The sequence below is a fragment of the Schistocerca cancellata genome, chromosome 2 (genome assembly GCF_023864275.1).
Source record: "Schistocerca cancellata isolate TAMUIC-IGC-003103 chromosome 2, iqSchCanc2.1, whole genome shotgun sequence".
Taxonomy (NCBI): domain Eukaryota; kingdom Metazoa; phylum Arthropoda; class Insecta; order Orthoptera; family Acrididae; genus Schistocerca; species Schistocerca cancellata.
In genome coordinates, this window is record NC_064627.1 from 341,750,936 (window position 1) to 341,776,393 (window position 25,458).

At 37.9% G+C, this 25,458-nt stretch overlaps 1 protein-coding gene across 1 annotated transcript in view; it reads right to left on the reverse strand.

The window, feature by feature from the left end:
- LOC126161731 (transmembrane protein KIAA1109) overlaps nt 1–25,458 on the reverse strand; it is a 493,460-nt gene that overhangs the window by 349,820 nt on the left and 118,182 nt on the right. Inside the window, exons 17-23 of the mRNA XM_049917765.1 lie at nt 24,080–24,199; nt 22,347–22,568; nt 20,328–20,522; nt 18,645–18,764; nt 18,132–18,383; nt 8,978–9,150; nt 8,576–8,707 (exon numbers count right to left, since the gene is read on the reverse strand). Coding sequence (XP_049773722.1) covers nt 8,576–8,707; nt 8,978–9,150; nt 18,132–18,383; nt 18,645–18,764; nt 20,328–20,522; nt 22,347–22,568; nt 24,080–24,199 — 1,214 coding nt within the window. The remainder of the gene's footprint in view (nt 1–8,575; nt 8,708–8,977; nt 9,151–18,131; nt 18,384–18,644; nt 18,765–20,327; nt 20,523–22,346; nt 22,569–24,079; nt 24,200–25,458) is intronic.

Here is a 25,458-nt window from a genome sequence, read left to right on the forward strand (position 1 = left end):
TGAACAATGGTAAGAAGTTTACCAAGGATAAACAGTAGAAGAGAAATTTAATTTTTTTTTTCTAAAAAATGAATCCTGTTGTCCTTCACTAAACGTTAGGATCAATGACGGGGAAAGCCTAGAGAAAGACTGACTAACAACAATGATCCAATTGTCTTGTAACCAGAAGAGAGAGCTTTATGTATCACAGGTCCAAACCAGGCTGACAGATGCACTACAAGCGATGTTGCAAAATTCTTCACCATATCATAAAAAAAGCATAAATCAAGTACTTTGCACACAAAAAACAAAATTGCGAGAAAAAATAAAAATTAATTTGCATCACTATTATGCATTCAATGAATAAGTTATGTAAGGAAAATATTGAACTCCATGATGACAAAAGCAGTGAGAAAGAAAAACATCAATTCCAATCACAGGCCACAAAATTAAATGGATCCTTCTTAACAGTAATAGAAAACACAGGGAGAAAAATTGTCTATAGCAAATGAATCAACTAGATTTAGACTGAAAGGTATTGCATATCTCACACGGAAACACCAGTTCTACCACTCAACTGTAAAAGAGATCATAAAAAGACAGTGAAAAGTAGTAGTTCTCTCGGTTCAACCAAAGTACTAAAATCTTGCGTCGATCTGGTAGCACCGCCCCAGAGTAACATTTGTAATCAATTTTACTGAGTCAATGTGTATTTCCTGGAAGACTGAAGTATATGGTTGTAAAACCTGTTTATAAAAATGAAGACAGGCAACAGACGTCTAATTATCGACTTACAAGGAGCATTCAATGAGCAATACAACACTTTTTTTTGGACAATTTTAGTGGCACAAATGCAGAATCTGTTGTGGGACACTGTGGAATATCCCCACTTCAACCCCTGATAGGTGGCTGTGCTACACGTAGCCCTCAAAGTGGCATCTGTAATGGAGGTGCATTCCAAGCAGAGCTGTCATTGAGTTCCTAGTGAACAAAAGCACAGTGAGTTGTTGAGAGGGGCATCTGTCATCACTGCCACAAGGTCGCGTAAACCTGTTCGACAACCCTCGTGTTGGCCGCACACATCTGTGACTCCTGCAGTGTTGGAATGTGCGGGTACTGTCATTTGAGGTGATCGACAGATCACAATGAAACACCTTGCTGCACAAATGGACATCTGTGTTGGTAGCACTGACACACTCGTCCATCAGTTGGGGTACTCAAAGGTGTTCACTCACTGTCTAACAGAAGACCATAAAGAACAACAAAGGAGCATCTGTGTGTAATTGCTTGTGCTTTACGAGGCAGAGCGTGATAATTCCTTGTTGACCACTGTCACATGTGATGAAACGGGATCAAACATAACTGCAATCCACGGAGTAGTGCCACACCCTCTCTCCTCCAAATAAAAAGTTCAAAGCCACACCCCCAGTCGGCAAAGTCATGTAATAGTCTTCTGGGACTCTGAACAGATTATTTTGTTTGATGTGTTCCCTCAGGGTGCAATGCTCAACTCTGAAGTCTACTGTGCTACCCTCAAGAAATTGAAGAACTGACCAAAAAACTGAAAATCAACTTCTCTTTCTCCACGAGAATGCAAGGCCTTGCACAAGTCTGCACACCGAGAGGAATTCACAAAATTTCATTGGGCTGTTTGTCCTCACCCGCAGTAAAGTCCCAATCTCACACCTTCCAACTTACATCTGTTTCGCCCAATGAAGGCGCTCTCTGTGGGAAGCAGTGCAGAGATTAGGGGGAGGTTATTGACGCAAGATGTCGTCTCCAATTCGACCAATGTGGGCATACAGGCCTTCCGAGTAAGGTACATACGGTCGTCGCATCGATTGGAGACAACATTGAAAAATAGGGTTTTGCAGTTAAAAGAGTGGGGAATAATATGGCTTACTGGATTCCTGAATAAAATCAACCTGTATTCAGAAAATTAAGTGTTGCATTACTTATTGAATGCCCATCGTATCTACCTCCTTCCCAAGTTTTGAGTATGCGGTCTATTATCTTCTTTCTGAAAAACCTTTTAACAGCAGTTCATTTTGACTTCCACAAACTTCTCTACAGAAAAAGTAATATATGACCTTGCAAACTCAGTTCACATAAACAAGAAAAATTATCCTGCTCGCATTTTCTGTGTTAACTGTCAAGCCCTTACATTGTGTAGACCTTAAATTCTATTACAGAAATTGGATTGGTGGGGCACTATAGGCTTTTTACTTGCAATGATAATAGCCATATTTTAACAGATAAACAAATGTCACATTAACAAATGATATAGCAGGAATAAGTCTATATTAAGAATGTGGAGACATTAAATATGATGTATCGCAAATATTATGTATGACACAGTTCGGTGCCTCAACCATTCCTGATTTTGACCTACATAAATAAATTTATCTGGGACACTGGAGAATTCTTTCAAATTTGTGATATTAGCTGATGAAACAAAATAGCTGACAGAATGCTTGAACACATCCATACCCAACAGCCAAGGAATGAAACAGGGTTCACAGCAAACAGCTTAACCCTTAATTTTACAAAAACTCATGTTATACAATTGCAAAGAAATAAAAATAACTTAGAGGTGCCAGAAATAGACATAACACCAAATGCATGACATTTCTAGGCATCCAGATGGATAATAAACTCATAAGGCACCAGCACATAGATAACATTAAGCAAAACCCAGCTCAGTCTGCTTTGCACTTAGAAATCTCTCTGTGTTGACTTGGCAGCTGGTATTGCTAGCATACTTTCATTCAATAGTCTCCTATGATGTAATCTTTTGAGGCAATGTAGTTAACATACAGGGTGACTTTTTTTTTCCACCGTGTACAAACTCCAGGGAGTGATCAATGAGAGGATATGGAACAAAAAAGATCCAATGAAATGCATGGTTTCCATGCCAGAGACCATTTCTTCAGTCATACTTCATTACAGAGACTACGGTCTAATATGCACCGTACCACGCAATCACAATTAAAGTATGCATGGTTTCCTCCTAGAGTATGGTACTCTTCCTCAAATGTCATCCCTAGTGCCCTCTCCTGCCATAGTAATTGGTAATGTTGTGTCTGATTCACTTCTCCTGCTGACACAACTTGTAGTAGATGTGATACTGTGTTGTAAGCAATGGTTCCATATTCGAATCAAGAGCTTGCCGACATAGTGTTTACTTATGGAGAGGCAAATGACAACAGGCGGTAGGCAGCAAGGTTGTATCAGGAGACCTATCCCACTGAAAACAACCACAGCATTCAATGTTTGCAACAGTGTTTCACCATTTGTCTGATATAGGGTTGTTTCAGGAAGCAGGAAATCATGAAGAATGTAACCAAAATGTTCAGACACCAGACTTGCACGGAAATTTGATTAAAACTGTGGAAGGCAATCGCCGTGTCAGTAGCAAGCAGCTTGCCCATCAGTACAGAGTAAGCCAGACAACAATGTGGAACATTCTCCATGATAATTTTTACTACCCTTATCACTTACAGAATTTGCAGAGCGTACTAGCGACAGACTTTCCATGTCAGGAGCAGTCCTGTCACTGGTTTCTCTACCAAGCAACCACAATTCTGGGATTTGTTTCATCCATTCTATTCACAGATGAGGCCACCTTTATGCAAAGTGGTATTTTCAAGTTTCTTAAGTCATCTGCCAGACAGTAGCAGAGCCCCCATGGTATGGTGACAACAAATCATCAGCATCAGTGCAGCCAGAATGTGTTGGCCAGGATAACTGGTGACCATATCTTGGGATGAGTCTTCCTTCCATGTCACTTAACAGATTGGAACTATCTGTGTTTCTTGTAGATGAATTTGACTCCCCTGCTGGAAGGAGTGCCACTGATGATTCAAAGGGTTATGTGGCTGCTACATGATGGTGCTCCAGCCCACTTAGCCATTAACATCTGGACGCATCTCAATTATGTTTTCCTTGGTCAATTGATCAGACAAAGGGGTTCAGTTGCATGGCCTGCTCGCTCACCAGATCTCAACCTGTGTGATTTCTGTTTATGGGGCCATCTCAAAAGTATCATATATGCAGAGCCCATTCCAAATGCGGAGACACCGGAGCAGCATATTCACACAGCCTTTGACACAGTTCGGATGCAGCCTGCCCAATGTGAATGCATGAGACAGAACATGCTACGGTGCATACACACACGTGCTGAGGCACATGGAAACCATTTTCACCATGTACTGTAATTGTGGTTGGATGGAACAGTGCATATTAGATTGCAGTGTCTGCAACAATGTATGACTGAATAAATGGTCTCTAGCATGGAAACCATGCATTTCCAGACACAAGTTCATTAGACTTTTTTTTGTTCCATATCCTCTCATCAATCAATCCCTAGAGTTTGTACATGACAGAAAAAAAATCATCATGTATTCCACAGATATGTGCAGTAAAATTATTGTGTAAAGAAGTTAATCAAAAATCTTGCAAAAAATCTCTTCAGGGATTCTTACATTTACAAGCCAATACAAATATTCCCTTATGGTATTTGAGGTTAATAACAAGAATGAAATTATGATGAACTGGGCAATTCACAACCACACTACTAGAAATAAAAATTATTTCCATAAAGGCTATGCATCCCTATTTAAGGTCCATAATGGAATTTTACTCCATTTAATCTTAGGGTACGTTTATGCTGCCGCCTCGCTGCTGGAACCTAGTTGCTGGCATATCATACCTCGTTACATTTAAGCTGCGCCTCACTGCTTGCCCCAAAAGTTATTGCCCTGCATCTCCACAAAGTTAGCAGAGTGCTAGCAGAGTCGAATACAGCACTGCTGTAAAGAACTTGAAGCAGCCATTCATAGCTCATGTTACGGGTTTGTTACGATGGTCATGGTGCGAAACACAAAGCAGTTTGATATCACCACCTGGCACAGATTGTAACAAGCACCAACGGTGGAGGTTAAATGGACCAGTAAGACTCAGTGGGCTTGTTTCATCACAACTAGGCTATGCTAGTGAGCAGCATAATCAAACCTTTTATGTTTCACACACACACCACACACACACACTTAAGTACATTCCAAATAATTCCCATAATTATCAGTATGAACTGATTAGCACTAGTCATAATTTGTTTTTAGTATAACTCACTCGTTCCACATCCGTGAACACCCGCCTTCAAGACGGGATCGACAAAAGTCAAAACATCGACTTCATGTTATTGGGAGAATTCTAGAAAAGTGTAGTTCATCTGTAAGGTGAAAAGTCGACTTCATTTTATTGGGAGAGCGCTAGGAAAGTGTGGTTCATCTGTATGGCAAAAGGTCGACTTCATTTTAATGGTATAATTCTAGAAAAGCGTAGTTCATCTGTAAAGGAGACCATGTACAGAACACTGGTACGACCCATTCTTGATTACTTCTGGAGAGTTTGGATTCCCACCAGGTCAGACTAAAGGAAGACACTGAAGCAATTCTGAGATGTGCTGCTAGATTTGTTGTTACAGACAGATTCAACCAACATGCCAGTATTGCAAAAATGTTCCACAAATTCAAATGGAAATCCCTGGAGGGAAGGACACATTCTTCTCACCAAACACTTTACAGAAAGTTCAGAGGACCAGCATTTTCAACAGACTGTAGGATGATCCTACAGCCACCAACAATATATTGCGTAAGGACTGCAACGACAAGATGAGAAAAGTAAACTCTAACAGAAACACACAGACTGTGTTGCCGTTCTCTCGCTGCATTTGCAAGTGGAACAGGAAAGGGAATGCTTAGCGGTGGTACAGCATAACCTCCACCATGCACCATATTGTGATTCGTGGATTACGTACACACTAAGGGGAAGGGAGATGCATCATGAAAGAATTACACAAATGGGATGGAAATTGGTGGATGTGAAGTACACATACAACATATGATTAAAATTTGCTGGCCCAGGCAGCTTTATCTTGCTGAAATTTAAGTCCAAGAGCTTGGCATGAAGGGCAATGAAATGGGTGCGGAATATTGTTGATGTACCACTATGCTGTAAGAGGGCCATGCATGATAACTGCAGGAGTCTTGCTATGAAACAAAATGGCACCCCAGGCCACTGCCGAACCGTAGGGAGGGTGACAGTCAGGTTCGTATCCCATCACTGCCTGGGGCACCTTCAGAAAGCTCTTTGGGCTGGAATCTTATTGACTGGAGTAGAATTGTCTTCAGTGATGAAACCTACTTTGAACTGAGTCCTGATGACAAGTGAAGACATGTCTGGACATGCCCCAGGAGGAGAAGGAGGAGGAGGAGGAGGAGGAGAAGGAGGAGGAGGAGATTAGTGTTTAACATCCCGTCGACAACGAGGTCATTAGAGATGGAGCGCAAGCTCGGGTGAGGGAAGGATGAGGAAGGAAATCGGCCGTGCCCTTTCAAAGGAACCATCCCCGGCATTTGCCTGAAGCGATTTAGGGAAATCCCGGAAAACCTAAATCAGGATGGCTGGAGACGGGATTGAACCGTCGTCCTCCCGAATGCGACATGCCCCAGGCAGCGGTGAGATACCAACCTGAGCGTCACCTGCCGTGCGACCTGACAACCAGGAGTGCCATTTCTTTTCACAACAGGACCCCTTTGGTTGTCATCAAGACAGCCCTTACTGCACAGCAGTACATCAATGATATTCAACACCCCATTTTGTTGTCATTTTTGACAAGACATCCTGGGCTCACATTTCAGCCAGTTAACAACTGCCCTTACATGGCAAGAGTTTTTACTGCTGGTCTTCAGCTTGCCAAACCTTACCTTGGCCACCAAGGTCGCCAGTCTCTCCCCAATTGAGAATGTCTCGAGCATTATGGGCAGGGCCCTCCAACCAGCTTAGGATTTTGATGATCTAATGTGCCATTCAGACAGAATTTGGCATGAAATCAGTCAATGTCAAGCCAAACAACTACTTGCATAAGAGCCAGAGGTGGCTCAACACATTACTGACTTGCTCAGTTTCTGAAGCTCTATCTCTTGAATAAATTATTCATTTTTTTCTCAAATTGTAATCATTTGTTTGTCTGTACATCACAACTATTGATTTCTGTCTCATTTAGATAATTTCTTCTTGGTGTGTCTTTTTGTCTTGGAGTGTATGTAGATGAAGACATGATGTGTGAATAAATGAATTAAAAAACACAATGGACAACCACATTTTATCTCTGATGTTTAAGTCTTCTTTGGAGCAGAGCGAACACTATTCACTCCCTGATCTACCTATTTGTACAAATTTCGGCAACCAAACATGGATACGGTGCATACATACTCTTAGCAAGAAAGTTTTTAGACAATGTTGGTCATTAGATTATGTGCAAATATGTCAATAAATGTTAAGTTCATCCAGTGTATCCTTCAATATGGGAATTAAACACTGTCAGAGATAATTCGTATGGGATTGTTGCAACTGACAGTAATTTAGTACTTTTCAAATGAATATGTTATGTGCCAGTATCATGTTTTCCTTGCCTTCCTTGTCTCGCTCCTCCCATGAGCAATAAAAGCATTCCAATACTCACTGAAAACACATATTACAATCATCTACAATCCACAAAACCTTTCCCATTAGAGAGGCTGAATTACTTCTAAGAATACCCAAGTCACCAAATTTCATTTCATTGTATTTATTTATTTATTCAAGTATCTCCTTGGACCATGGGAGCCACATCACTGTACGTAGCTGCTAACTCTGGAATCTAAAGAGACTATGTGCTGCACTGTTCGTCAGAGTCTAGTATATGTCAGAAAGGATCAAATTGGATCACACTAAATGCTCCAACAAAGTAGTTATTTATTTATTTTTAGTTTCCAATATCCTCTCGTTGAATGAAAATCATAAACAAAAGTCACTAAACACTGTAAAAATTGGTACACTACACAATGAAAAACAAAGTGGGAAAAAAGTAACATGCATGAACAATCCTCTGGGATGTTGGGTGATTACATCATCGAAAATGATAAGACATTCAACAATATGAAGATCTGACCTTACAAAAGGTACATCCAGTATTTTTCTTGAAAGCTCTATTCTAAAAAAGTCATTGGTTTTTTCCTTTCTTCTAAAAATAAATAAAAATAAAAGAGAGACACATCTAATTTGTTCTTGAACCTTGGTATGCACTCCAAGTGTTTGAAAATGATGCAAATACTAAAACTATCAGTTGCAATTCATAATATATAATTAAATAAATTAAATGTTTTTAGGAAATACAGTGTGGAATAATGGCCTCTTAAAAAATTATATCAGCCTAGAACCTAGGAGCAATGAAGTTAGTTTCTTAATATGAAATTTTTATTCACTTAAGCAATGATTAAGAAGCGAAGAACTACAGTAATTATTACATGTTCCTTTTTAACAAACATATTGAGCCTTTAATGCTGCAATGTACTGTAGTAGGAATAAATTTATCTAGAGGTGTATCGCATTTATTTAAAAAAAAAAAAAAAAAAAAAAAAGATCTCAGAAAACTTGTTGAGAAGTTGTATTATTTTGTCATTTTACAAAAATATTATGTGCTTGTTTATTAAGAAGGAACACATAATTACTCTTCCTGTTGAAGAATAAGACCATTCTAAGATAGTTATCTTACTTGTGTTGAATAAGGTGCAGATTGTGATCTGGTGTCGGTAGAGACATTGCAGCTTCAATAATAAGAGGGCCCAATGTAACAGAACCAACTTCTAGCCACAGTTCCATTGACGTGCTGTCAACTGATGGAAATCTACAAAAACAGTTGCATATGTTATAATGACAAGACAAATAATTTTCAATGTGTACACATAAATAACTCATGCTTTTATATAGGTTTTGTAAACTAGAAACTGAATTTGGGAGGGGGGGGGGGGGGGGGGGGGATCATTTTACCCCTTAAAGGGATTGTAAACTGTACTGATCAGTTGCGACAAGCAGCAATTATGTTCTAATATTCAGATATGAAGCACTCGGGCTAGCACACAGTTCTGAATCATCAGATAAGACTGATACTACTTACTTAGAACCATTATGCTGTGATCGGCCACTGCCAGCAGTGTTGGTGTTGCTGTGACTGAAACCACCTCCTGTCGATACATACTGCTTAATTTGTACAGCAGGTAGAACAGCTGTTACACCAGACTTCACCTGACTGCCGTGGAGATTGCATGTAGCTAAGCGCAATGGAGAAGCCTGAAAAGATAAAGCAAACTGCTGCAGAAATCTCTACAGTTCCATGCAACAGGTTTACACGAAACATTAAAAACTGGTTTATCAACTAGAGTGCTTCAAATAATATCAACACCCATTACAGTACAGGACCTATGAGGGTTAGCTGAAATGTTTAAGAATGGCTTACACCAACATTATTCTGAAATAAGCAGCAATAAACTTAAAAAGATTAGGACAATACACCTGATGCTGTAACATTCTGAACTTTAGAGAGCACATTTGCATTTAGGTGAAATTATTACCAAGAGAGCATGAAATAAAAGAACAGACTTGGCAGGACACAAATGGACTAATTTTGAACACATCACTGATGAGTACTCTGCAAAGAATTAGACATCCAGACCAAATCACTCTGAACTTTATTACAAGAGAAAGTACACCTGTATTTCTTCAAACAATAAACACTCAACACCTAACTAACCTTTGAGCTTCAAGGAAGCCTTACCTCAAATAGTCTTGATTTCGATGATACATTTGTGTTAGGCATTCGTTATCTGATTATTTACATGTTCCATGGTTCACATGGTGGCACCATTTCATCACGACATAAAACATGTCAACAGATTTACTGATAGAATAATTTTTTGTGAGCATATAGCTACTGGGTGTACAAGAAGTCCCGTACCCTTCTTAACCTAACATTTTTTAAGGGTACATAAATGGCAATACTTATTTGTATGTAGTCCAAACATGGCTATACTTTAGCTTGACGACAAGATATTTAGTTACAACAAGACAGAGCTCCAGGACACTTTGCTTTTTAGGTGAGAACGATCCTGGGTAAGTTATTTCGAGGCTGCTAAACTGGGCATTGTTCAGCAACATCTTCAGACTCATTGAAATAGCAACCACAAAGTCCAGATGTTACTACACCAGTCAACTTATTACAGGAAATAATCAAATCCAATAAGCCTCAACACCGGCACAATATTAATTTAGGATTCCACAAAACTGTTTAGGAAGCCTTTTCAAGCATAGCTCATGAAATGTTCTGCCAGGTGCAAAAGAGGACAAGGAGGTGCATAGACATTCGTGTAAGGCACAATGGTGCAAATAATGATATGATGGATACATAGTTTCTATACGTAAGTGTGTGTGTGTGTGTGTGTGTGTGTGTGTGTTGGGGTTTATGGGCGCTCAACATCGAGGTCATCAGCGCCCTGACACACATTAAAAGGAACGAATGTGAAGAGACCTAATAAAACTGAAAAACACATTCAAAGAAAGCAGGAAAAGAGAGAAATTACTACATAAGAAAGTAAAAGCTAAGGGAAGGGAAAAACTAGCAACAAGAATGACACAGGAAAGTGTCATTGGCTGGCCACTGACATAAAAGATGGGCGAGCTTGTCACACAGTGAGCAAATTAATATCCTCTCCCTAAAATCTTTGTAAAAACATTTGACAAGGCACAGAACTTTAAAACTTTAACCACATTCGTCCGAGTGTTGCCTAAAAGAGTTGGCAGGTCCGCTGGCAAATCAGCTGAGGCCCGCTGGTCAGAAAATAAAACACAATCCAGTAAAATGTGGCTCACAGTGACCTGGACGCCGCAAGCACCACACAATGGAGGGTCTTCTCGCCGGAGCAGGAAGCCATGCGTCAAAGGGCTGTGGCCTATTCGAAGCCGAGTGAGGAGAACCTCGTCCCGTCGACGGGGCTGAAAGGAAGTACACCACACACGCGTTGTGGGCTTGACTAGATCTATACGTAAGTACTCCAATATACAATATACAGTTTTTACCCAATTATAAGACAAGGTTTTTTTCCAAATTAATCATTTGAAAAATATGGGGTCAGCCTATACTCACAGCTTAAACTATTGCTGCTTAGGCCAACATCTTTACACTGTGTAGTAGATTAAAATAGGGGTCATCTTACATTTACAGATGAGATTTCTTACAAATTTATTTTAAATAATTCCAAAAGGTAGGGCTTAGCAGAATTTTCATTTGAATAAGCTTGAGATTTCCGATATGCTGAAGCACACAATACAGTATCAGCCTTGCTCGAACAATCACATGACATGTGACTTGCAGCACTAGTGCAATGTGCAAGGAATACACGATAAACTAGGAACTAGCCACTACAACAAATCTAATACTCTGCTTAGAAGTTGACAATTATGCAAAATTCAGCAGGAAATAGCTTTAAATTCTATAAAATTACACCATTTTGTTGTATTTGAACAGGTTTGCAGTAAAAGTTCTCATACATGTATGGATAAAGTGTACCACACATTTATGCTGCTTTTTAAGAAAAGGTTACATTCAGAGGTGAAAAATCTTGTACTTCAGAAAACATTACTTGATCCTGAACCAAAGTCAATCTTCTATCTGGGTATGAGAAACTCTAATTATTTACTGAGAGGGTTGCAAATGAGAAATCAGGTCACTGCTCCCATATTAGAATACTGGGGAAAACTCCACCAGCTTTTAATAAGCTTTAGAACAAGACGGTTACATTAAGATGAAATGAAAAAGAAAATTATTCTAGAAGTAAGTGCCTAACAAACAAAATAAATCACATTAAAATGATAGCAATTGTTATCACATGAAGAAATTACAGAGAGAAGGCCTACTGTGCAGACAGCACCAACAAATGATACTAGATCACAGGATGAGCAAAAGTTCAAGAATTGCACTGAATTGTGATTGCAATCTTTTAGTTATGTATTAGTTGCTGCTAGGCAAAACTACATATGAGCTGCACCCTAAAAGATATTGCCGTCCACAGCACAGCACCACTGAAGAGTTGGATGGGGAACAGTGACAACTTTGGCAGTGAACTACGACTGTGCAGTGGGGAGTGGTGAGCAGGCAGCAAATTTCATTGTGCTGCTAACCATGGGAATCTATCCTGCGTACTTTGGCTTTTTATGAACATCTATTATGTTTAAACTGCAGTTTGCGTTAATCTATTTATATCTGGAATTGTGCTGACTTTACAATTGGCCAAATACTCAGCAATAGCATCCATTTCTGCAGGAGATGCCAGAAGTCTAGACTGGAGCGTGTGACTTACTTACCTATTTCATACAGCAATCTTGTCGATGCTCACTTAATGTACATGGGAATTATTTGGGGTATGTTTCAGCTGCTGCTCTCCATGCCAATGAGAGAGCAGCAGGCAGAAGATATGTTTGAAGGCAAGAGAGAGTGTAACATTCCCACAGCAGTATAGAATTGAAATCCGCTATGTGTTCAGAAAAAAAGCTTTGTTCTTGGGTCCAACAATAATCATAGCCTCAGAAGTCAAAGCCTATTCAGAAGAAATAGGCAAATATTTATGACAATGAAGATATACATGTCACAGCTGTCCTGTTAGGGTCACGATGATGATGATTAAAAATAGTGATACCACATATTACAGGGTAAGTAAATAAAAAGGCAGTACGTCTTATATTCAGGGTCATCTTCAGGTTGTATATATGGACAGGAAAAAAAATTCCCAGATTTCCTGGTTAAAAATACACTTTTTCCCGGATCAAAATACACCTTTTCCATGTCAACCAACACTACATTTTCCCTCGGAACTATGAAACTTATCAACCCTTTGAATGGTTAAGGTTTTATACATCGGCATAGAACTTGCCTGGACTTTTAGAAAATGAACCCCAGAAAAATATGCATATTTTAGTATTATGATATGTTGCATACTTTCATATTACAAACGTATATATTCGAATTCAACCAAACACAACACGTCAGTTTCCGAAGCACTGAAAGCGAGATCGTGATGCACTTTTGTAAGCCAATCGTAGCTCATGTCACATATTCCACCAGCCACTGAGAGCATAGATTCAGAGCATAGAACACGTGATTCAGTCAGCCAATAGCAACATCACTGTTCAGTAGCATGAACATACAAACAGGAAAAGTTAATGGTTTAAATTAATATACACAGTGTAGCTACAAGTAAAGTAAAATTTTTCTATGAGGCTGGCCCTCAAAGTGTTAAACTGTAACTGAGAATCAAATGCTCTGTGATTTAAGAAATTCAAAGACGTTCGCACACATAACATATCTCATCGTGCGTAAAATGAGATTTATTTTGAAAGTAACACCTTTCAAACCACCGTTTGCAGTATATCTCTGCAAAATGTTGAAATTCATTTCAGGAGATGTCAGAGAGTTCCAGAAAACAGGCCTTACTGTGTGCGCAGCTACATTGACATAGGAAGCCCATATTTTTGTATGTATATAACATTAAGAAATCTTTCATTAAATCATAAATGAAACAGAGGATACTCCAAGAGCATCAGAATTTCATAAATCATACTAAAATTCATAATTCAGCTTGAAGTGCACATTCTTATGTCCAGATTCACAAAGAAATAGGGCCCAAATTGATATTAAGCTTTTCAGTGTGGTTCTCGGGATGCAAATTTTCTTGGGGTATCAGTACTGTATTTTCTCATGTTTGGTTCTTTATTGTGGCATAACAGCCAAAAGATAGAAATGAGCACTTGAAATTCAGCAAACAGTAGAGAATAGCCACCAGTGTTTCAAATAAATTGACTGATCTGTGGAAAAGATTAATAAAAGCCAAATTTCTTTAACAAATAGACAAAAAGAACTTCATTGTTCTGCAACGCCTGACTGCTGAAAACCTGGAAATAAAATAAAATCCTAAAACTGAAACTAATAACATATTTTAGCCTTCCATAATTATGTGAATGTATTTTAATCACTTGACAGCTCTCAGCCACAGAAATCCATTTTGTTTTCATTTGATGTGAGAGCTGTAAATGAAGGGAAAAAAGCAAAAACACTAAAGGTAAACATGGGTCACGTAGTGACTACACCCCTCCCCACTACAACTCAGACTGCTCTGCGCATGCACGAATCTGGTAGCTTGGGCAAGTCAGAAAAATTTTCCTGGCAGCTTCTGGCAGCTTGTTACTACTGCTGATACAGCTAACAGCCGCATTTAAAGCAGCCAGAAGAGGGAGAAGGTACTGCTCATGTACAACTCAACTGAACATGCACATAAGCCCAGTGGCAATTGCTCAAAGTACCTAATGAAAATCATTGTGATGTCACATTCATTGGAAGCAGTTTGTTGTTATGAAGTACTGCATAGTCTTCGTCCTAAAGCCTTTGACACATTTTGCTGTTAGCAGATGTTTGTGTGTGCACTGTGTTTTATTGTTGTGATTGGCACACTTCCTTTGCAACTTAAATTTTGTTTTGGTTTTTCCCTCTCATTCATGTTTTATTGCTGCAGTATTGTACTGCAGTAGTGGGGAAAAATAAAAAAAGAAAGTAAAAACGAGTATCATTTCTTAACATTCAAAACCACAAAAATTTAACTGAAAACTAAAACAATGAGAAATTCCTGGAGTTCCAAAAAATATTTGGGTTTTTCCTGGTTTTCTCCCACATGAAAAAATTCCCAAGGTTATCCCAGATTTTCTGGTTGTCCCTGGTCATATACTCCCTTATCTTATACTCAGGCAAATATGGTACTTTTTGATCTAAGCATGTGTGAACATTTCAGATACACTTGCTGACAACTTACATGAGCAGCATATATCTATAATTACAAATTTAAACACATGTATTAATTAATGAAACTACATACCAACACACACACACACACACACACACACACACACACACACACACACACAGTAATGCTGCCCCAAAAGTGCCTATAATTTCTTTTTATTGTGATTTTTTTAATGTTATAACCATCTGAATCAAAGAGTGTTAGAAAGTGTATTCTCACACCATCTTTTAGTGGCTGGAGCAACTTGGTTATTTCAAGTATTTCCCCACCATCCGCTTGTAAGTAGAGTAGTTTGTTTTGCATGCATTTATAAATTTAAAAAAGAAATTGCAATAATGTTAGAGATACTGTGTCAGGATCTGGCATCAAACTTTTATAATTTTGTACGAGATATTTCCCTTGATTACCATTTTACCATAGATACCACTGTAGTGGTAATGAACACATTGCACAAAGAGTAGAAGGAAGGAGCTCTTGGTTTTTGGACTGTGAAAGAAGCTGCATTTATGACTTGCCTGAAGGATGGGCATAATCCAAGTATGATCTGACATTGTGGTATAAAAGGATGAAAATGTTGAACAAAGATATAAACATGTGCAGTGTCAAGCAGAACAAATATGGGAGCTTTAAGGTTTGACTGTGAATGTCTTAGTACAGTATTGGTTCAAGAGAAAGATGGGCGCACTTGAAATACAAGCCCATAATACTCACTGAAACTATCAACATGTTGTCAAAGTCAAATCATCACTGCAAGTCATGCTGAGTATGAGGATGGGCCACTATAATAGAACCACATGTAGTTTTAATACCTCTGATCCCTGTTCAGCAAGTTTGTTCTTTATATAGTGCTTCAAATACGAAGTTTGTACACAAAACACTGTGGGGCTTTCACAAACTATAATAACATCTATGAATGGTATCTCTCAACATCTTGGTTATTAAATGTGACTTGTGTCGAAAAACAATTTTCTATTTCTAAATCAATTCAACTTTAACCTGACAAGACTTTCCAGCATTGATTTAGTTTTGTGCTAACTTACTAGTTGAAAATCTTAAACTTCTACAACACACAGTGCTCAAAGGGAGTCAATGTTCATTAAAAGACAACAATATAAAGTTATAATCAGTGTTGTGATGAATATCTCCACAAAAAGGTAACACTGGGTTTTAAGTAATGAGATTCTCCTCAAGCAAGAATGATTAAAGTGCTTCATTCCTTATTTTTAAATATGAGACTACAAAAGTGATCAATTTGTTTTGCTATTTGCCAAAATATTACTATTGAAAAGTGTTGATATAACCATCCACAGCTTTGAACAAATCTTCTGAGATCACTGATGGTCGGCCTGATTGTGGCTCATCATGGACATTTTCCTGGCAGTCCTTGAAAGTATCATGCATTATGGCTTGAAAAGAAAATAAATGTACCTTATTAAACTTGTTATTTAATTTACTGTTGCTGATTTTATAGAAAACCATAGATGAAAAGATTCATGAAGAATGGCAATTCACAAGTTCAACAGGAATTTCTGAATGTGGATAGAACAACTTTGCACAAAATTCTCTCCGCAATTTCACAAATTGTGCACACATTGGATTCCCAGGCTGCTTACTGAGAAACACAAAGTGAAAAGAATGGCTTGTGTTCTTGAGTTTTTGGACTGTATCAGAAAAAATGGTGATCAGTTTTTAGAGAAAACTGTCCAACAGGACAAGACACGGACCTCTCACATGACCCCACAGTATAAATGTCAGTCAATGGAACGGAATCACACAACTACAACAGGGGATACGGAGTGTGCTTACCACTAGGTGTCACCTTGCTGTCAAAACCCAAACCACTGACCATATTTCACAGTCAGTGGAATGATCAAGTTTTAAACATTTTGAACTAACACTGGAAGCAGCAAATAGTATCGTCTGATGAGCAAGGCATGCTGGAAGTTGGTGCCCATGCGCGTTTCAATGTTCGCATGACATTAAATTAGCTAAGGCAATTCAGACCTTATTTCTAAAATAATCCACATAATTTATTATTACTACACCAGACAAGTCACCCAGCCATAGATACTTGGTGCTAACTATGTCAAAGCAGAGCAGGTAACTAGTGTTGTTTCTGAATAAAGTTCTTAACATCTAATCATGTTCAATGTTCTACTTTGATTACCATCTGTTTCCTATGATTGACAAAGCTGCGGCCAATGCTAATCACTCCTGCATGTCTTATGTTTACATAGTTCCCTCAGGTGTAAAGCCCTGCATGCGAGCTTCCCACTCCGTAATCCTAATCCTCAAATTCCTCTCCTGTCACTTGCCATACCACTCTTCCTACAGCCAATCTTTGAACATGCTGACTTCTCTCTCTCTCTCTCTCTCTCTCTCTCTCTCTGTGTGTGTGTGTGTGTGTGTGTGTGTGTGTGTGTGTGTGTTTGTTTGTATTTCTCCATTTCAGTGGGACTTCTACTGACATCCATTTGTCACCAGACCTATCATGCCTCCCGTTATCTCCCATGTAACCACTCAAACATCTCCAAGGTGACAGGAGTGTACATTTGGATGTATGTGTGTGTGTGTACTTACACTTCAAAAACATCAGTAAATCAATAGCTAGTAATATTTCTGAATTCATACATATTTCCATGTGCATGCATCTTTTATCTACAGGTGAGTGGTTGTCTTTCTTCATTTCTATTTATTAAAATTGTATTTAGTATTTTCCTGTACATTACCTCATTGCCTATATGCAGAAAACAATTCAATAAATTAGAAAATGTTTCATTTAGAATTCCTTTTATTGGCATCTCTCTAGTGGACTTGACTATAAAACTTGCAGCATCAAGAAAGAAGATTATTTCTGCAAGCAAATACAATGATGGCTGCTCTGATAAGCACTTCATTATTGTTGTGGCATTAAACTGTACATCACTATCATAATACCAATATTATCTGAAATAACCAAATACTAATTGTTTTTTAAATACTTATGTTATGTGACAGCTTATTCAGATTAGTTTATACACAATAACAACAGTGGTGCGAAAAAGTTAGAGCTATTTTCCCAGTGAGGGTTTCAAGAATGTCTATCAAGAAATAAAATAACTACAGGAAAGATTAAAGACACAAGATACACCAGCCTTTACATGTAGGATGGGTTTCGTTATGACTAAAAAGAAACACTTGTTAGTATAAATACAAATAATTGAGTGCTAAACATCAGTTAGTTTGTTTTAATTTAGTTTAAAATGCAAACATACAAATATCAAAAGAAAATCCTTTTCATAGACAGATAAACGAATTGGTGTAATCAACATGGCATAAGCAAGAAAGGGAATCCTTTTCACAGAAAGATAAACTGAGTGATGTAATCAACATGGCATTAGCAAGAAAGGGAAGCCATCATATGTAAGCACTCTGTGTTAAAAATCATACCCAGAGATTTATTGCAGTGCCACTCTCAAGAAGGTAAATGTCCAGAGCATCCACAGCCAGTCTGATCATTCGGTATTTAATCTGGTCTCCTGACGGACACAGATATCGATTCTCCACATCTGTCTCTGGGCACTGTAGAGGTGGAACACCATGATGGCACATATGAGGTGGTGAGCGGGAAGGTCTCAAGTGATTCTCTGCATCCTTCACCATCAGCGCAAATGTCTCAAGACTAGTAACAAGGTGGTATAACTGTAATATCACAATTAGAAGTATGTGAGTAAACAACATTAAAACAGGTGCCTGTAAAAAGATAAAGTCACAACAAGATGTACCTCCACAACAGAAATCTATTACATGGGTAAGCATTCAGTTTTCATAGTACAAATTACAATGTTTCTTCTTTAATTTAAACTCTACCATAATGCAGCAACAGAAATACATCAAGCAATGTTCCTAATCACAGAGCTATTATGTTTACAACTTTATCTGGTTTTGTGAGTTTCAGCTTACCTGTGGTGAAGACAGTTTTCCACTAAGCTTTCCCAACTGAATTTCCAACATCCATGCATATTCCAAGGTTTCATCATCGAGGGAGCGTCCTTCATCACTGAACATTGCATGACCACGAACCTAAAATTGTAAATAAATTCTTTCTTCTTTGGTGGATTCGATTTAATGATTCAAATCTAAGATACAGTAACAAGACTTGTTTAACACCATTAAAATTATCTTAAATCCACGACATACTAAATTGTGAGGGGATGCTGAAAAGTAATGCCTGCAAAGTTTTTCTTGGGAAACTCTAAGGAATATTAAATAAAACTGACTATTAACATTCTACATCTTTATTATTTGTCTCTACATACTTATTTCTCAAAATTAAGCAATGGGAAGTAGTGGATGGAATAACGGCAATATTATGAAAAGGATGGACTGCTACTCACCTTTATAGCTGAAAAGTTGAGTCGCAGATAGGCAAAATGAAAAGACTGTCAAACAATAAGCTTTTGGGCAAAAAGGTCCTCATTTGGATTAGACAACACACACACACACACACACACACACACACACACAGACCACAGTCTGGTCTCAACAGCCAAAGACTGTGGTCACCTGTTGTGCACGAGTAGCGTTTGCGTTTGCATTTGGATTTGTGTGTGTGTGTGTGTGTGTGTGTGTGTGTGTGTGTGTGTGTGTGTTTTATCTAATTTGGATAAACATCTTTCGGGTTAAAAGCTTACTTGTATGATAGTTTCTTTTTCTTTTTTTCACCTGTCTAAAACTCAACATCTCTGCCTTATGGTGAGTAGCAATGTATCCTTTTTCTAATATTGTATCTACTTCTCAACATAGTCATCCTGGTGATGAACACATTTCTCCCAACGAGAGGCAAGTTTATTGATACCATCACAGTCGAATGTTTGATGTTACTGACGGAGCCAAAACCTCACCTCTGCTTGCACTGCTTCATTACTATCAAAGTTAAATCCTCCAAGGTGTTCTTTAATTTTCAAAAATGGATGAAAAGCAGATGGGACCAAGTCGGGATTATATGGAGAATTATCAACGAATTCAAGGCATCTGATTTTCACAGATGTCGCAGCACTCATGTGTGGTCTGGCATTGTCACACTGAAGGAGAGGATGCTCCATGTGTGGATAAACTCTTTGAATTTGAAACTTGACTACAATAAGCTGTTTCTCACATACTGACACAGTTATATTACATACCACTTTGTTACATACTACAATTCGGAGCCCTCTAGCGGCAGAGTGTTGCAACCTGTGTCAGCGAAGTGGGATAGTGCACCGAGTATTATGCATGACATGTAATACTTCAATCAACATGAAGAACAGAATAAAAGAATTCTGAGGCATTACTTTTTGGCACATTCTCGTACAAGTCTCCAGACAGAAGCGATTTGGGAAAGAAAGCAAAACAATGACACAATGGTGTATTTACAAGACAATTTTTATTAAAATGAAGGTCAAGAAGCTCTATAGAAGCAGATCCTAACAAATTATAATAATGCAGGCCATATCTTTTAGCTGAGTAAAACATTCATACACAGAAGCAACAGCCAGAATGTACTTATAAAATTTATAAAGAATGATCAAAACTTAGCATTTAACAGCCTTCTCTAAGCATTATGCCACAACTTTTTACCGAAAGTGCTCCCATGTTAATGTTTACCTGTAAACTTGAGAGCATAAGATGCCCTTGAGCAATATGAGTCTCCTTTGGTGATCGGCTAACAGTGTCCAAAGCAAGCAAACTTGAAGGGGAAAGCAGCAGCTGTAGTTGTGTTTCCTTGTAACTTTTCTTCATTTCAAACCCAAATCTTTCCAGTAGTATAATGGGACATGGAGGATCCCCTTCACTGCAATTCTACAACATTTACATAGGACCATTATGTTATTAATAAATAAATAAAATATTCTCAAATAGGGGCTAGTTTTTTTTTTCTTTTTTACACAACCATAGTACAATATAAAACAAAATACACACTGAGTCTACAAGTAGATGGTAATTTTTCCATCTGCCCCAGTAAACATATGCTGGCTCTTTGTGTAGCTGTGTTGCTACTCTGGAGGCACCAAGTATAGATACTTCATGACATTTGCAATGTCTTCTGGTGATACAGAGAGGGCCAAGTGTTTTTGCAAATTGAACCACTGGTTTTTATTCAATGTTTATAAAAGAATAAAGATTACATTCAGTTACAACTTTGTGTATAATCTTGTCACTTTTCCCCCTTTTCATTAAAACCAGTTTTCCTGAACTGACTAAGTTAAAAACTCATAGAACTTAACTTTTAAAGTTTTCAAATACTTACAAGCCACTTTGTTTACATAATGTTTCATTTTACATACCACTGAGCAACTTGTTTGGATTACTTTGTATAAAAAATTATTGATGGCATTGTACAATAAGCCTGAGTTATTACATATTAACAATTTATAGAGTGCAAATAAAAATAAATGAAAGCAGAGTATAACATCTGAAGCTATTAATTCCTTCCTTCAGGATGAAAGAGGGATAGGTTCAGGAAGGTTATGAAGGAAAGGAAGCTGACTCTGACCCCAGAACGAGAGGGATTCTCCTCTTGTCAAACAATGATTGGGAAAGGAATTTTTTCATGTTTCATAGTGCCCAATTAAGTAATGTCCTCCCTAATAATTAGAAGGTTGTAAACACCTCAACTGAACTTAAGTTTAAATTATAGGACCTTCAGGTTTTAACAGCAGGTTGTAACTTAAGTAAATAGTGATGGAGAACTACTAACTCTGCTGGGTAAGCATGGAGAAAAAGATCACCTACCACTTTATTGAAGGATCCATCCCATCATCTGTCTGAAGTTACATACATAAACCATAGTGAAAGTGAACTATGAGCCAGATAAGAATTTGAATCCCACACTTCTTATTTATGAATCCAGTATTTTTCAACACATCTCTGGAGTACCTTGAGTAATTTCAATTCAATGTGGTACATATACAACTTTTAGCATTAGGAGGCAAGTTCCATGGGGATAAGAAATACCTGGCATCCCTTTTTGTGAGATTGGGACTGTAGAATTGGTGATGGATGAGCATAACTCTGGAACACTTGGAACCATTTCACCATACTTTGAACATGCCTGTATATGACCCACGGTCTCAAAAAATATAATGCTCAGGCTAACACATCTCAAGCGTCCTTAAAATGGGATGGAGTGTGAAGGGAGTGACAAGTAAAAATTATTGAAACTTAACTATATTAGATTCAGATTACATATGGAATCCTTCGTGCAATTTCAACTGAACTTGGTATGCATGTAATGTAAAATCTAGGAAAAGTACTGTGGAACTCGGGCACCTTTAACACCATCAGGACTGTGGGGCGGGTAGAGGAAGTAAGCAAAAGTTTGTTTTTTTACAATAAACACAGACAATTTTAAATATGGCTTTGAGACAGAAACTGCACAAGAATATTAAAGTTAAAACAGAAATTGCCTTACCTACCTAATAACTGGGATACATACGTAACAGCACTTTATCACCAGATAACCAGCTAGTCAGCAAATAAAAGAGCTGTGAAGCTATGCACTATACTTAGTGGTCCCCTTTTATGTCCATTCGATAAAAAATTGGTTCAATCATTAACAACAGTCAGAGAAAAGCCTATTTCCTATTTTGAAACACACATACACACACAGTGTGTAATAATTACCTTGACCAGATGAGCCTGAATATCATGCATTGTGACAGAAACAGAAACCTCAAGAGGTCTGTATTGCCTTGGATCAAATTCTCTCTGCTTTATGGAATCACTGTCGCCTGCTGCAGGGTCAGAAACACTTCCACCAGGAGCAGATGCTGCTTCAGGAACAACAGATGACAAATGACTCTGGTGCATATCTGTAAATGCTTGATCTTCTCCAAAAATATTTTCCTGCAAAGTATTGAAAAACATTCTTGCAGTACAACAGTAAAATAAATAGCACACACTGGTTGGTGGGGGCACAAAGATGTTATAACATTCTGAATATGAAATATACAAGGAAATTAATTTACAAAATTGAATTATAATGCGAGAACCAATATATTTGTGGAAATCCAGTTGTGATTTCAAAGAGTTCAGAGAAACATCCTTGAAATTTTGTTTTGGACTTTAATAGTTAGAGCTGCTCTTATAAACCCTAGCAGTTTCTCATCAACTCCCGTTCCTGCCAGTATATTATCGCAGCGTCGTGGTTAATGGAGTCATATATGTCTTTTTAAATCTACGAACAATGGAAAATCCAGGATGGAGTGTAACAATATTATGAAAAGGATAGTTGGTACTCGCCCTATAGGCACAACAGGCACCCTATAGGCACAACAATAAGACTGTCACAAAATGAGCTTTCGGCTAGCAACGCTTTTGTCAAAAAACAACAACAACAACAACAACAACAACAACAACAACACACACACACACACACACACACACACACACACACACACACAACACTTGTGTGTGTGTGTGTGTGTGTGTGTGTGTGTGTGTGTGTGTGTGGTTTTTTTTTTTTTTTCCGGCAAAGGCCTTGTTGGCCGAAAGCTCATATTGTGACAGTCTTTTTGTTGTGCCTACCTGCAACTCAGCATCTCTGCTATATGGCGAGTAGCAACTATCCTTTTCATAATATTGTTTCAATCTCCAAAGGTAGATACCAATTGTCTTCCTCTCAGTATCTATGTAATACTGAGCAGCAGCCTCATTTTTTTCAGTCTCTGGACATTGTGTTTGATCTCATCACAATTCTGGGGCTTTCTTTGAAAGCAAAGGGAGGAGATTTGTATCCTTGGTTTACCATTTTAAAATTTCTGTAGTATTCACAGGACTCTTTATTATTATTATTATTATTATTATTATTAGTACTATATATTAATTATTTCATTACCTAGCCTTGGCAAAACTACTACTTGTCATAATGTGTCATCAAACTGTATTGTTATTTACAGTACTTACATTAAAAAAAACTGTTTAGGATCCACTCAGGTGTCTTCAATTTTTGCGCTTAACAAGTTAATGATACGGAAGGAAAAAAACTAGGCAATATGGAGGTTAAGTGGAGGATAGTGAGAGGAAAAAAAATCAGAATGATTTGCGAAACTGAAAAATATCTGGTCTTTTTCAAAGTAAATCATCCCAGCATTCCTCTTAAGCAATTACACAAAAAAAACTGAATCAGGGATTAAGGTTAATCAGGAAAAATGTAAATCCAAGTGGCTGAACATAGATTTAAACACCTGTCCTCCCTAATGAGTGTAATATTTTAAAAACTTTTGTCAGCTGGGTCATATGTTTTGGTCTGATCAAGTGATCACAAGAGGTATAATTGTTAGTTTCTCAAATTTAGCAGTCTTCTCTCTCTCCCTTTCTTGCACCTACAATATCAAATACATTTTTGTAGTATTTACCTTCAGATGTATGAAATTCCTAAGCCATGATCCATAAAGGAACAGCACAGAGGATCCTATTTCCAGCTCTACAGTTACTTTATCAGGTGGCAATGTAGTTGGGTCAAATTTTTTTCCATCCTGGAACAAATAGAAATAGGAGTTGAAACATTAAACAAAGTCAGTTAAAAGTTACTGCATCATATTGTAGCAGTGCACATTATCATTACAATGGTAAATTAAATTTCTATAGTTATTACTGTACCGAAAATTAACAGTAGTGCCATAAGAGCACTCCACGCTACTTCTATTGTACCACTTATCACACCTGTACCTGCAAATGAACCCAAAGTTATTTGAGAATGGCAAACATTAGAGAGACTTTTAAAAAAGTCATGGAAGTACAGTGGTGTCAACAGCAATTGCAACATCTGAATGAATCTTTACTCTGCGCCAGAGTGATAACAGCAAAGAAACTTCCTGGCTGATTAAAACTGTGCCTCGTACCAGATCTCAAACCCAGACCAAAACCTTCTGAGGGCAATTATTTTACCAACTAAGCTACCAAGCAAATCTCATAGCTACAATCTGTCAGCATCTGTCCCCCCTCCCAATCTGTAGGAGATCTCCTGTATGACTTTTACATCTACATCTACATGGATACTCTGCAAGTCACATTCAAGTGCCTGGCAGAGGGTTCATCAAACCACCTTGACTTGCTGAAAGAGAATCCCTGGGAGAAAGGAAATGGAGGAAAACAGTTTTATCAAAGCTTATTGGCTGCTTCAGAGAAGAATCTTTAGCTCTGCAAGGCAGTGAATTGTACTATGAAACTCACAAATTGAAAATTTGAGTGTGCATTCATATTTACAGTTAAGTAAAAAAAGGAAATAAACGTCCAGATCCAGTTCCTGGTCCGGCAAACAGTTTTAAAATGGCAGGAAAACTTCATAACATGAAAAGCAAGGGAGTGAAAAATGAGTCACTCTAGCAACAACAGTACACGTCCTCTTTGTGCACACAAGTGGTTTTTAACTATCTGCCTTCATGAGAAATGTAATGGTGCAGGGCTATATTTTTTGTAACTCTTTAAATAGATAACCATATTGCACAGCAACCACCTTGTTCCCCCGATAATATGGTATTAAAAGTATTGGAAAAGATTGCTCATACAATATCCCTTTGTAATTTGTATAGTGTTTTCTGATACACAATCAAGAAATGTTAGACTGTTCATGAAGTAACAGATGAAAACAGAATTAACAAATTCCTATAATACTGAAAACTGTCAATATGATTAATTGGGCCACTGTATAAAAAAACACTTGTGGAAAATAACACACACTTAAAAGTGAAACAGACTTTCTAATATTAAATCATAGGCAAAAAGAATGTTTTCT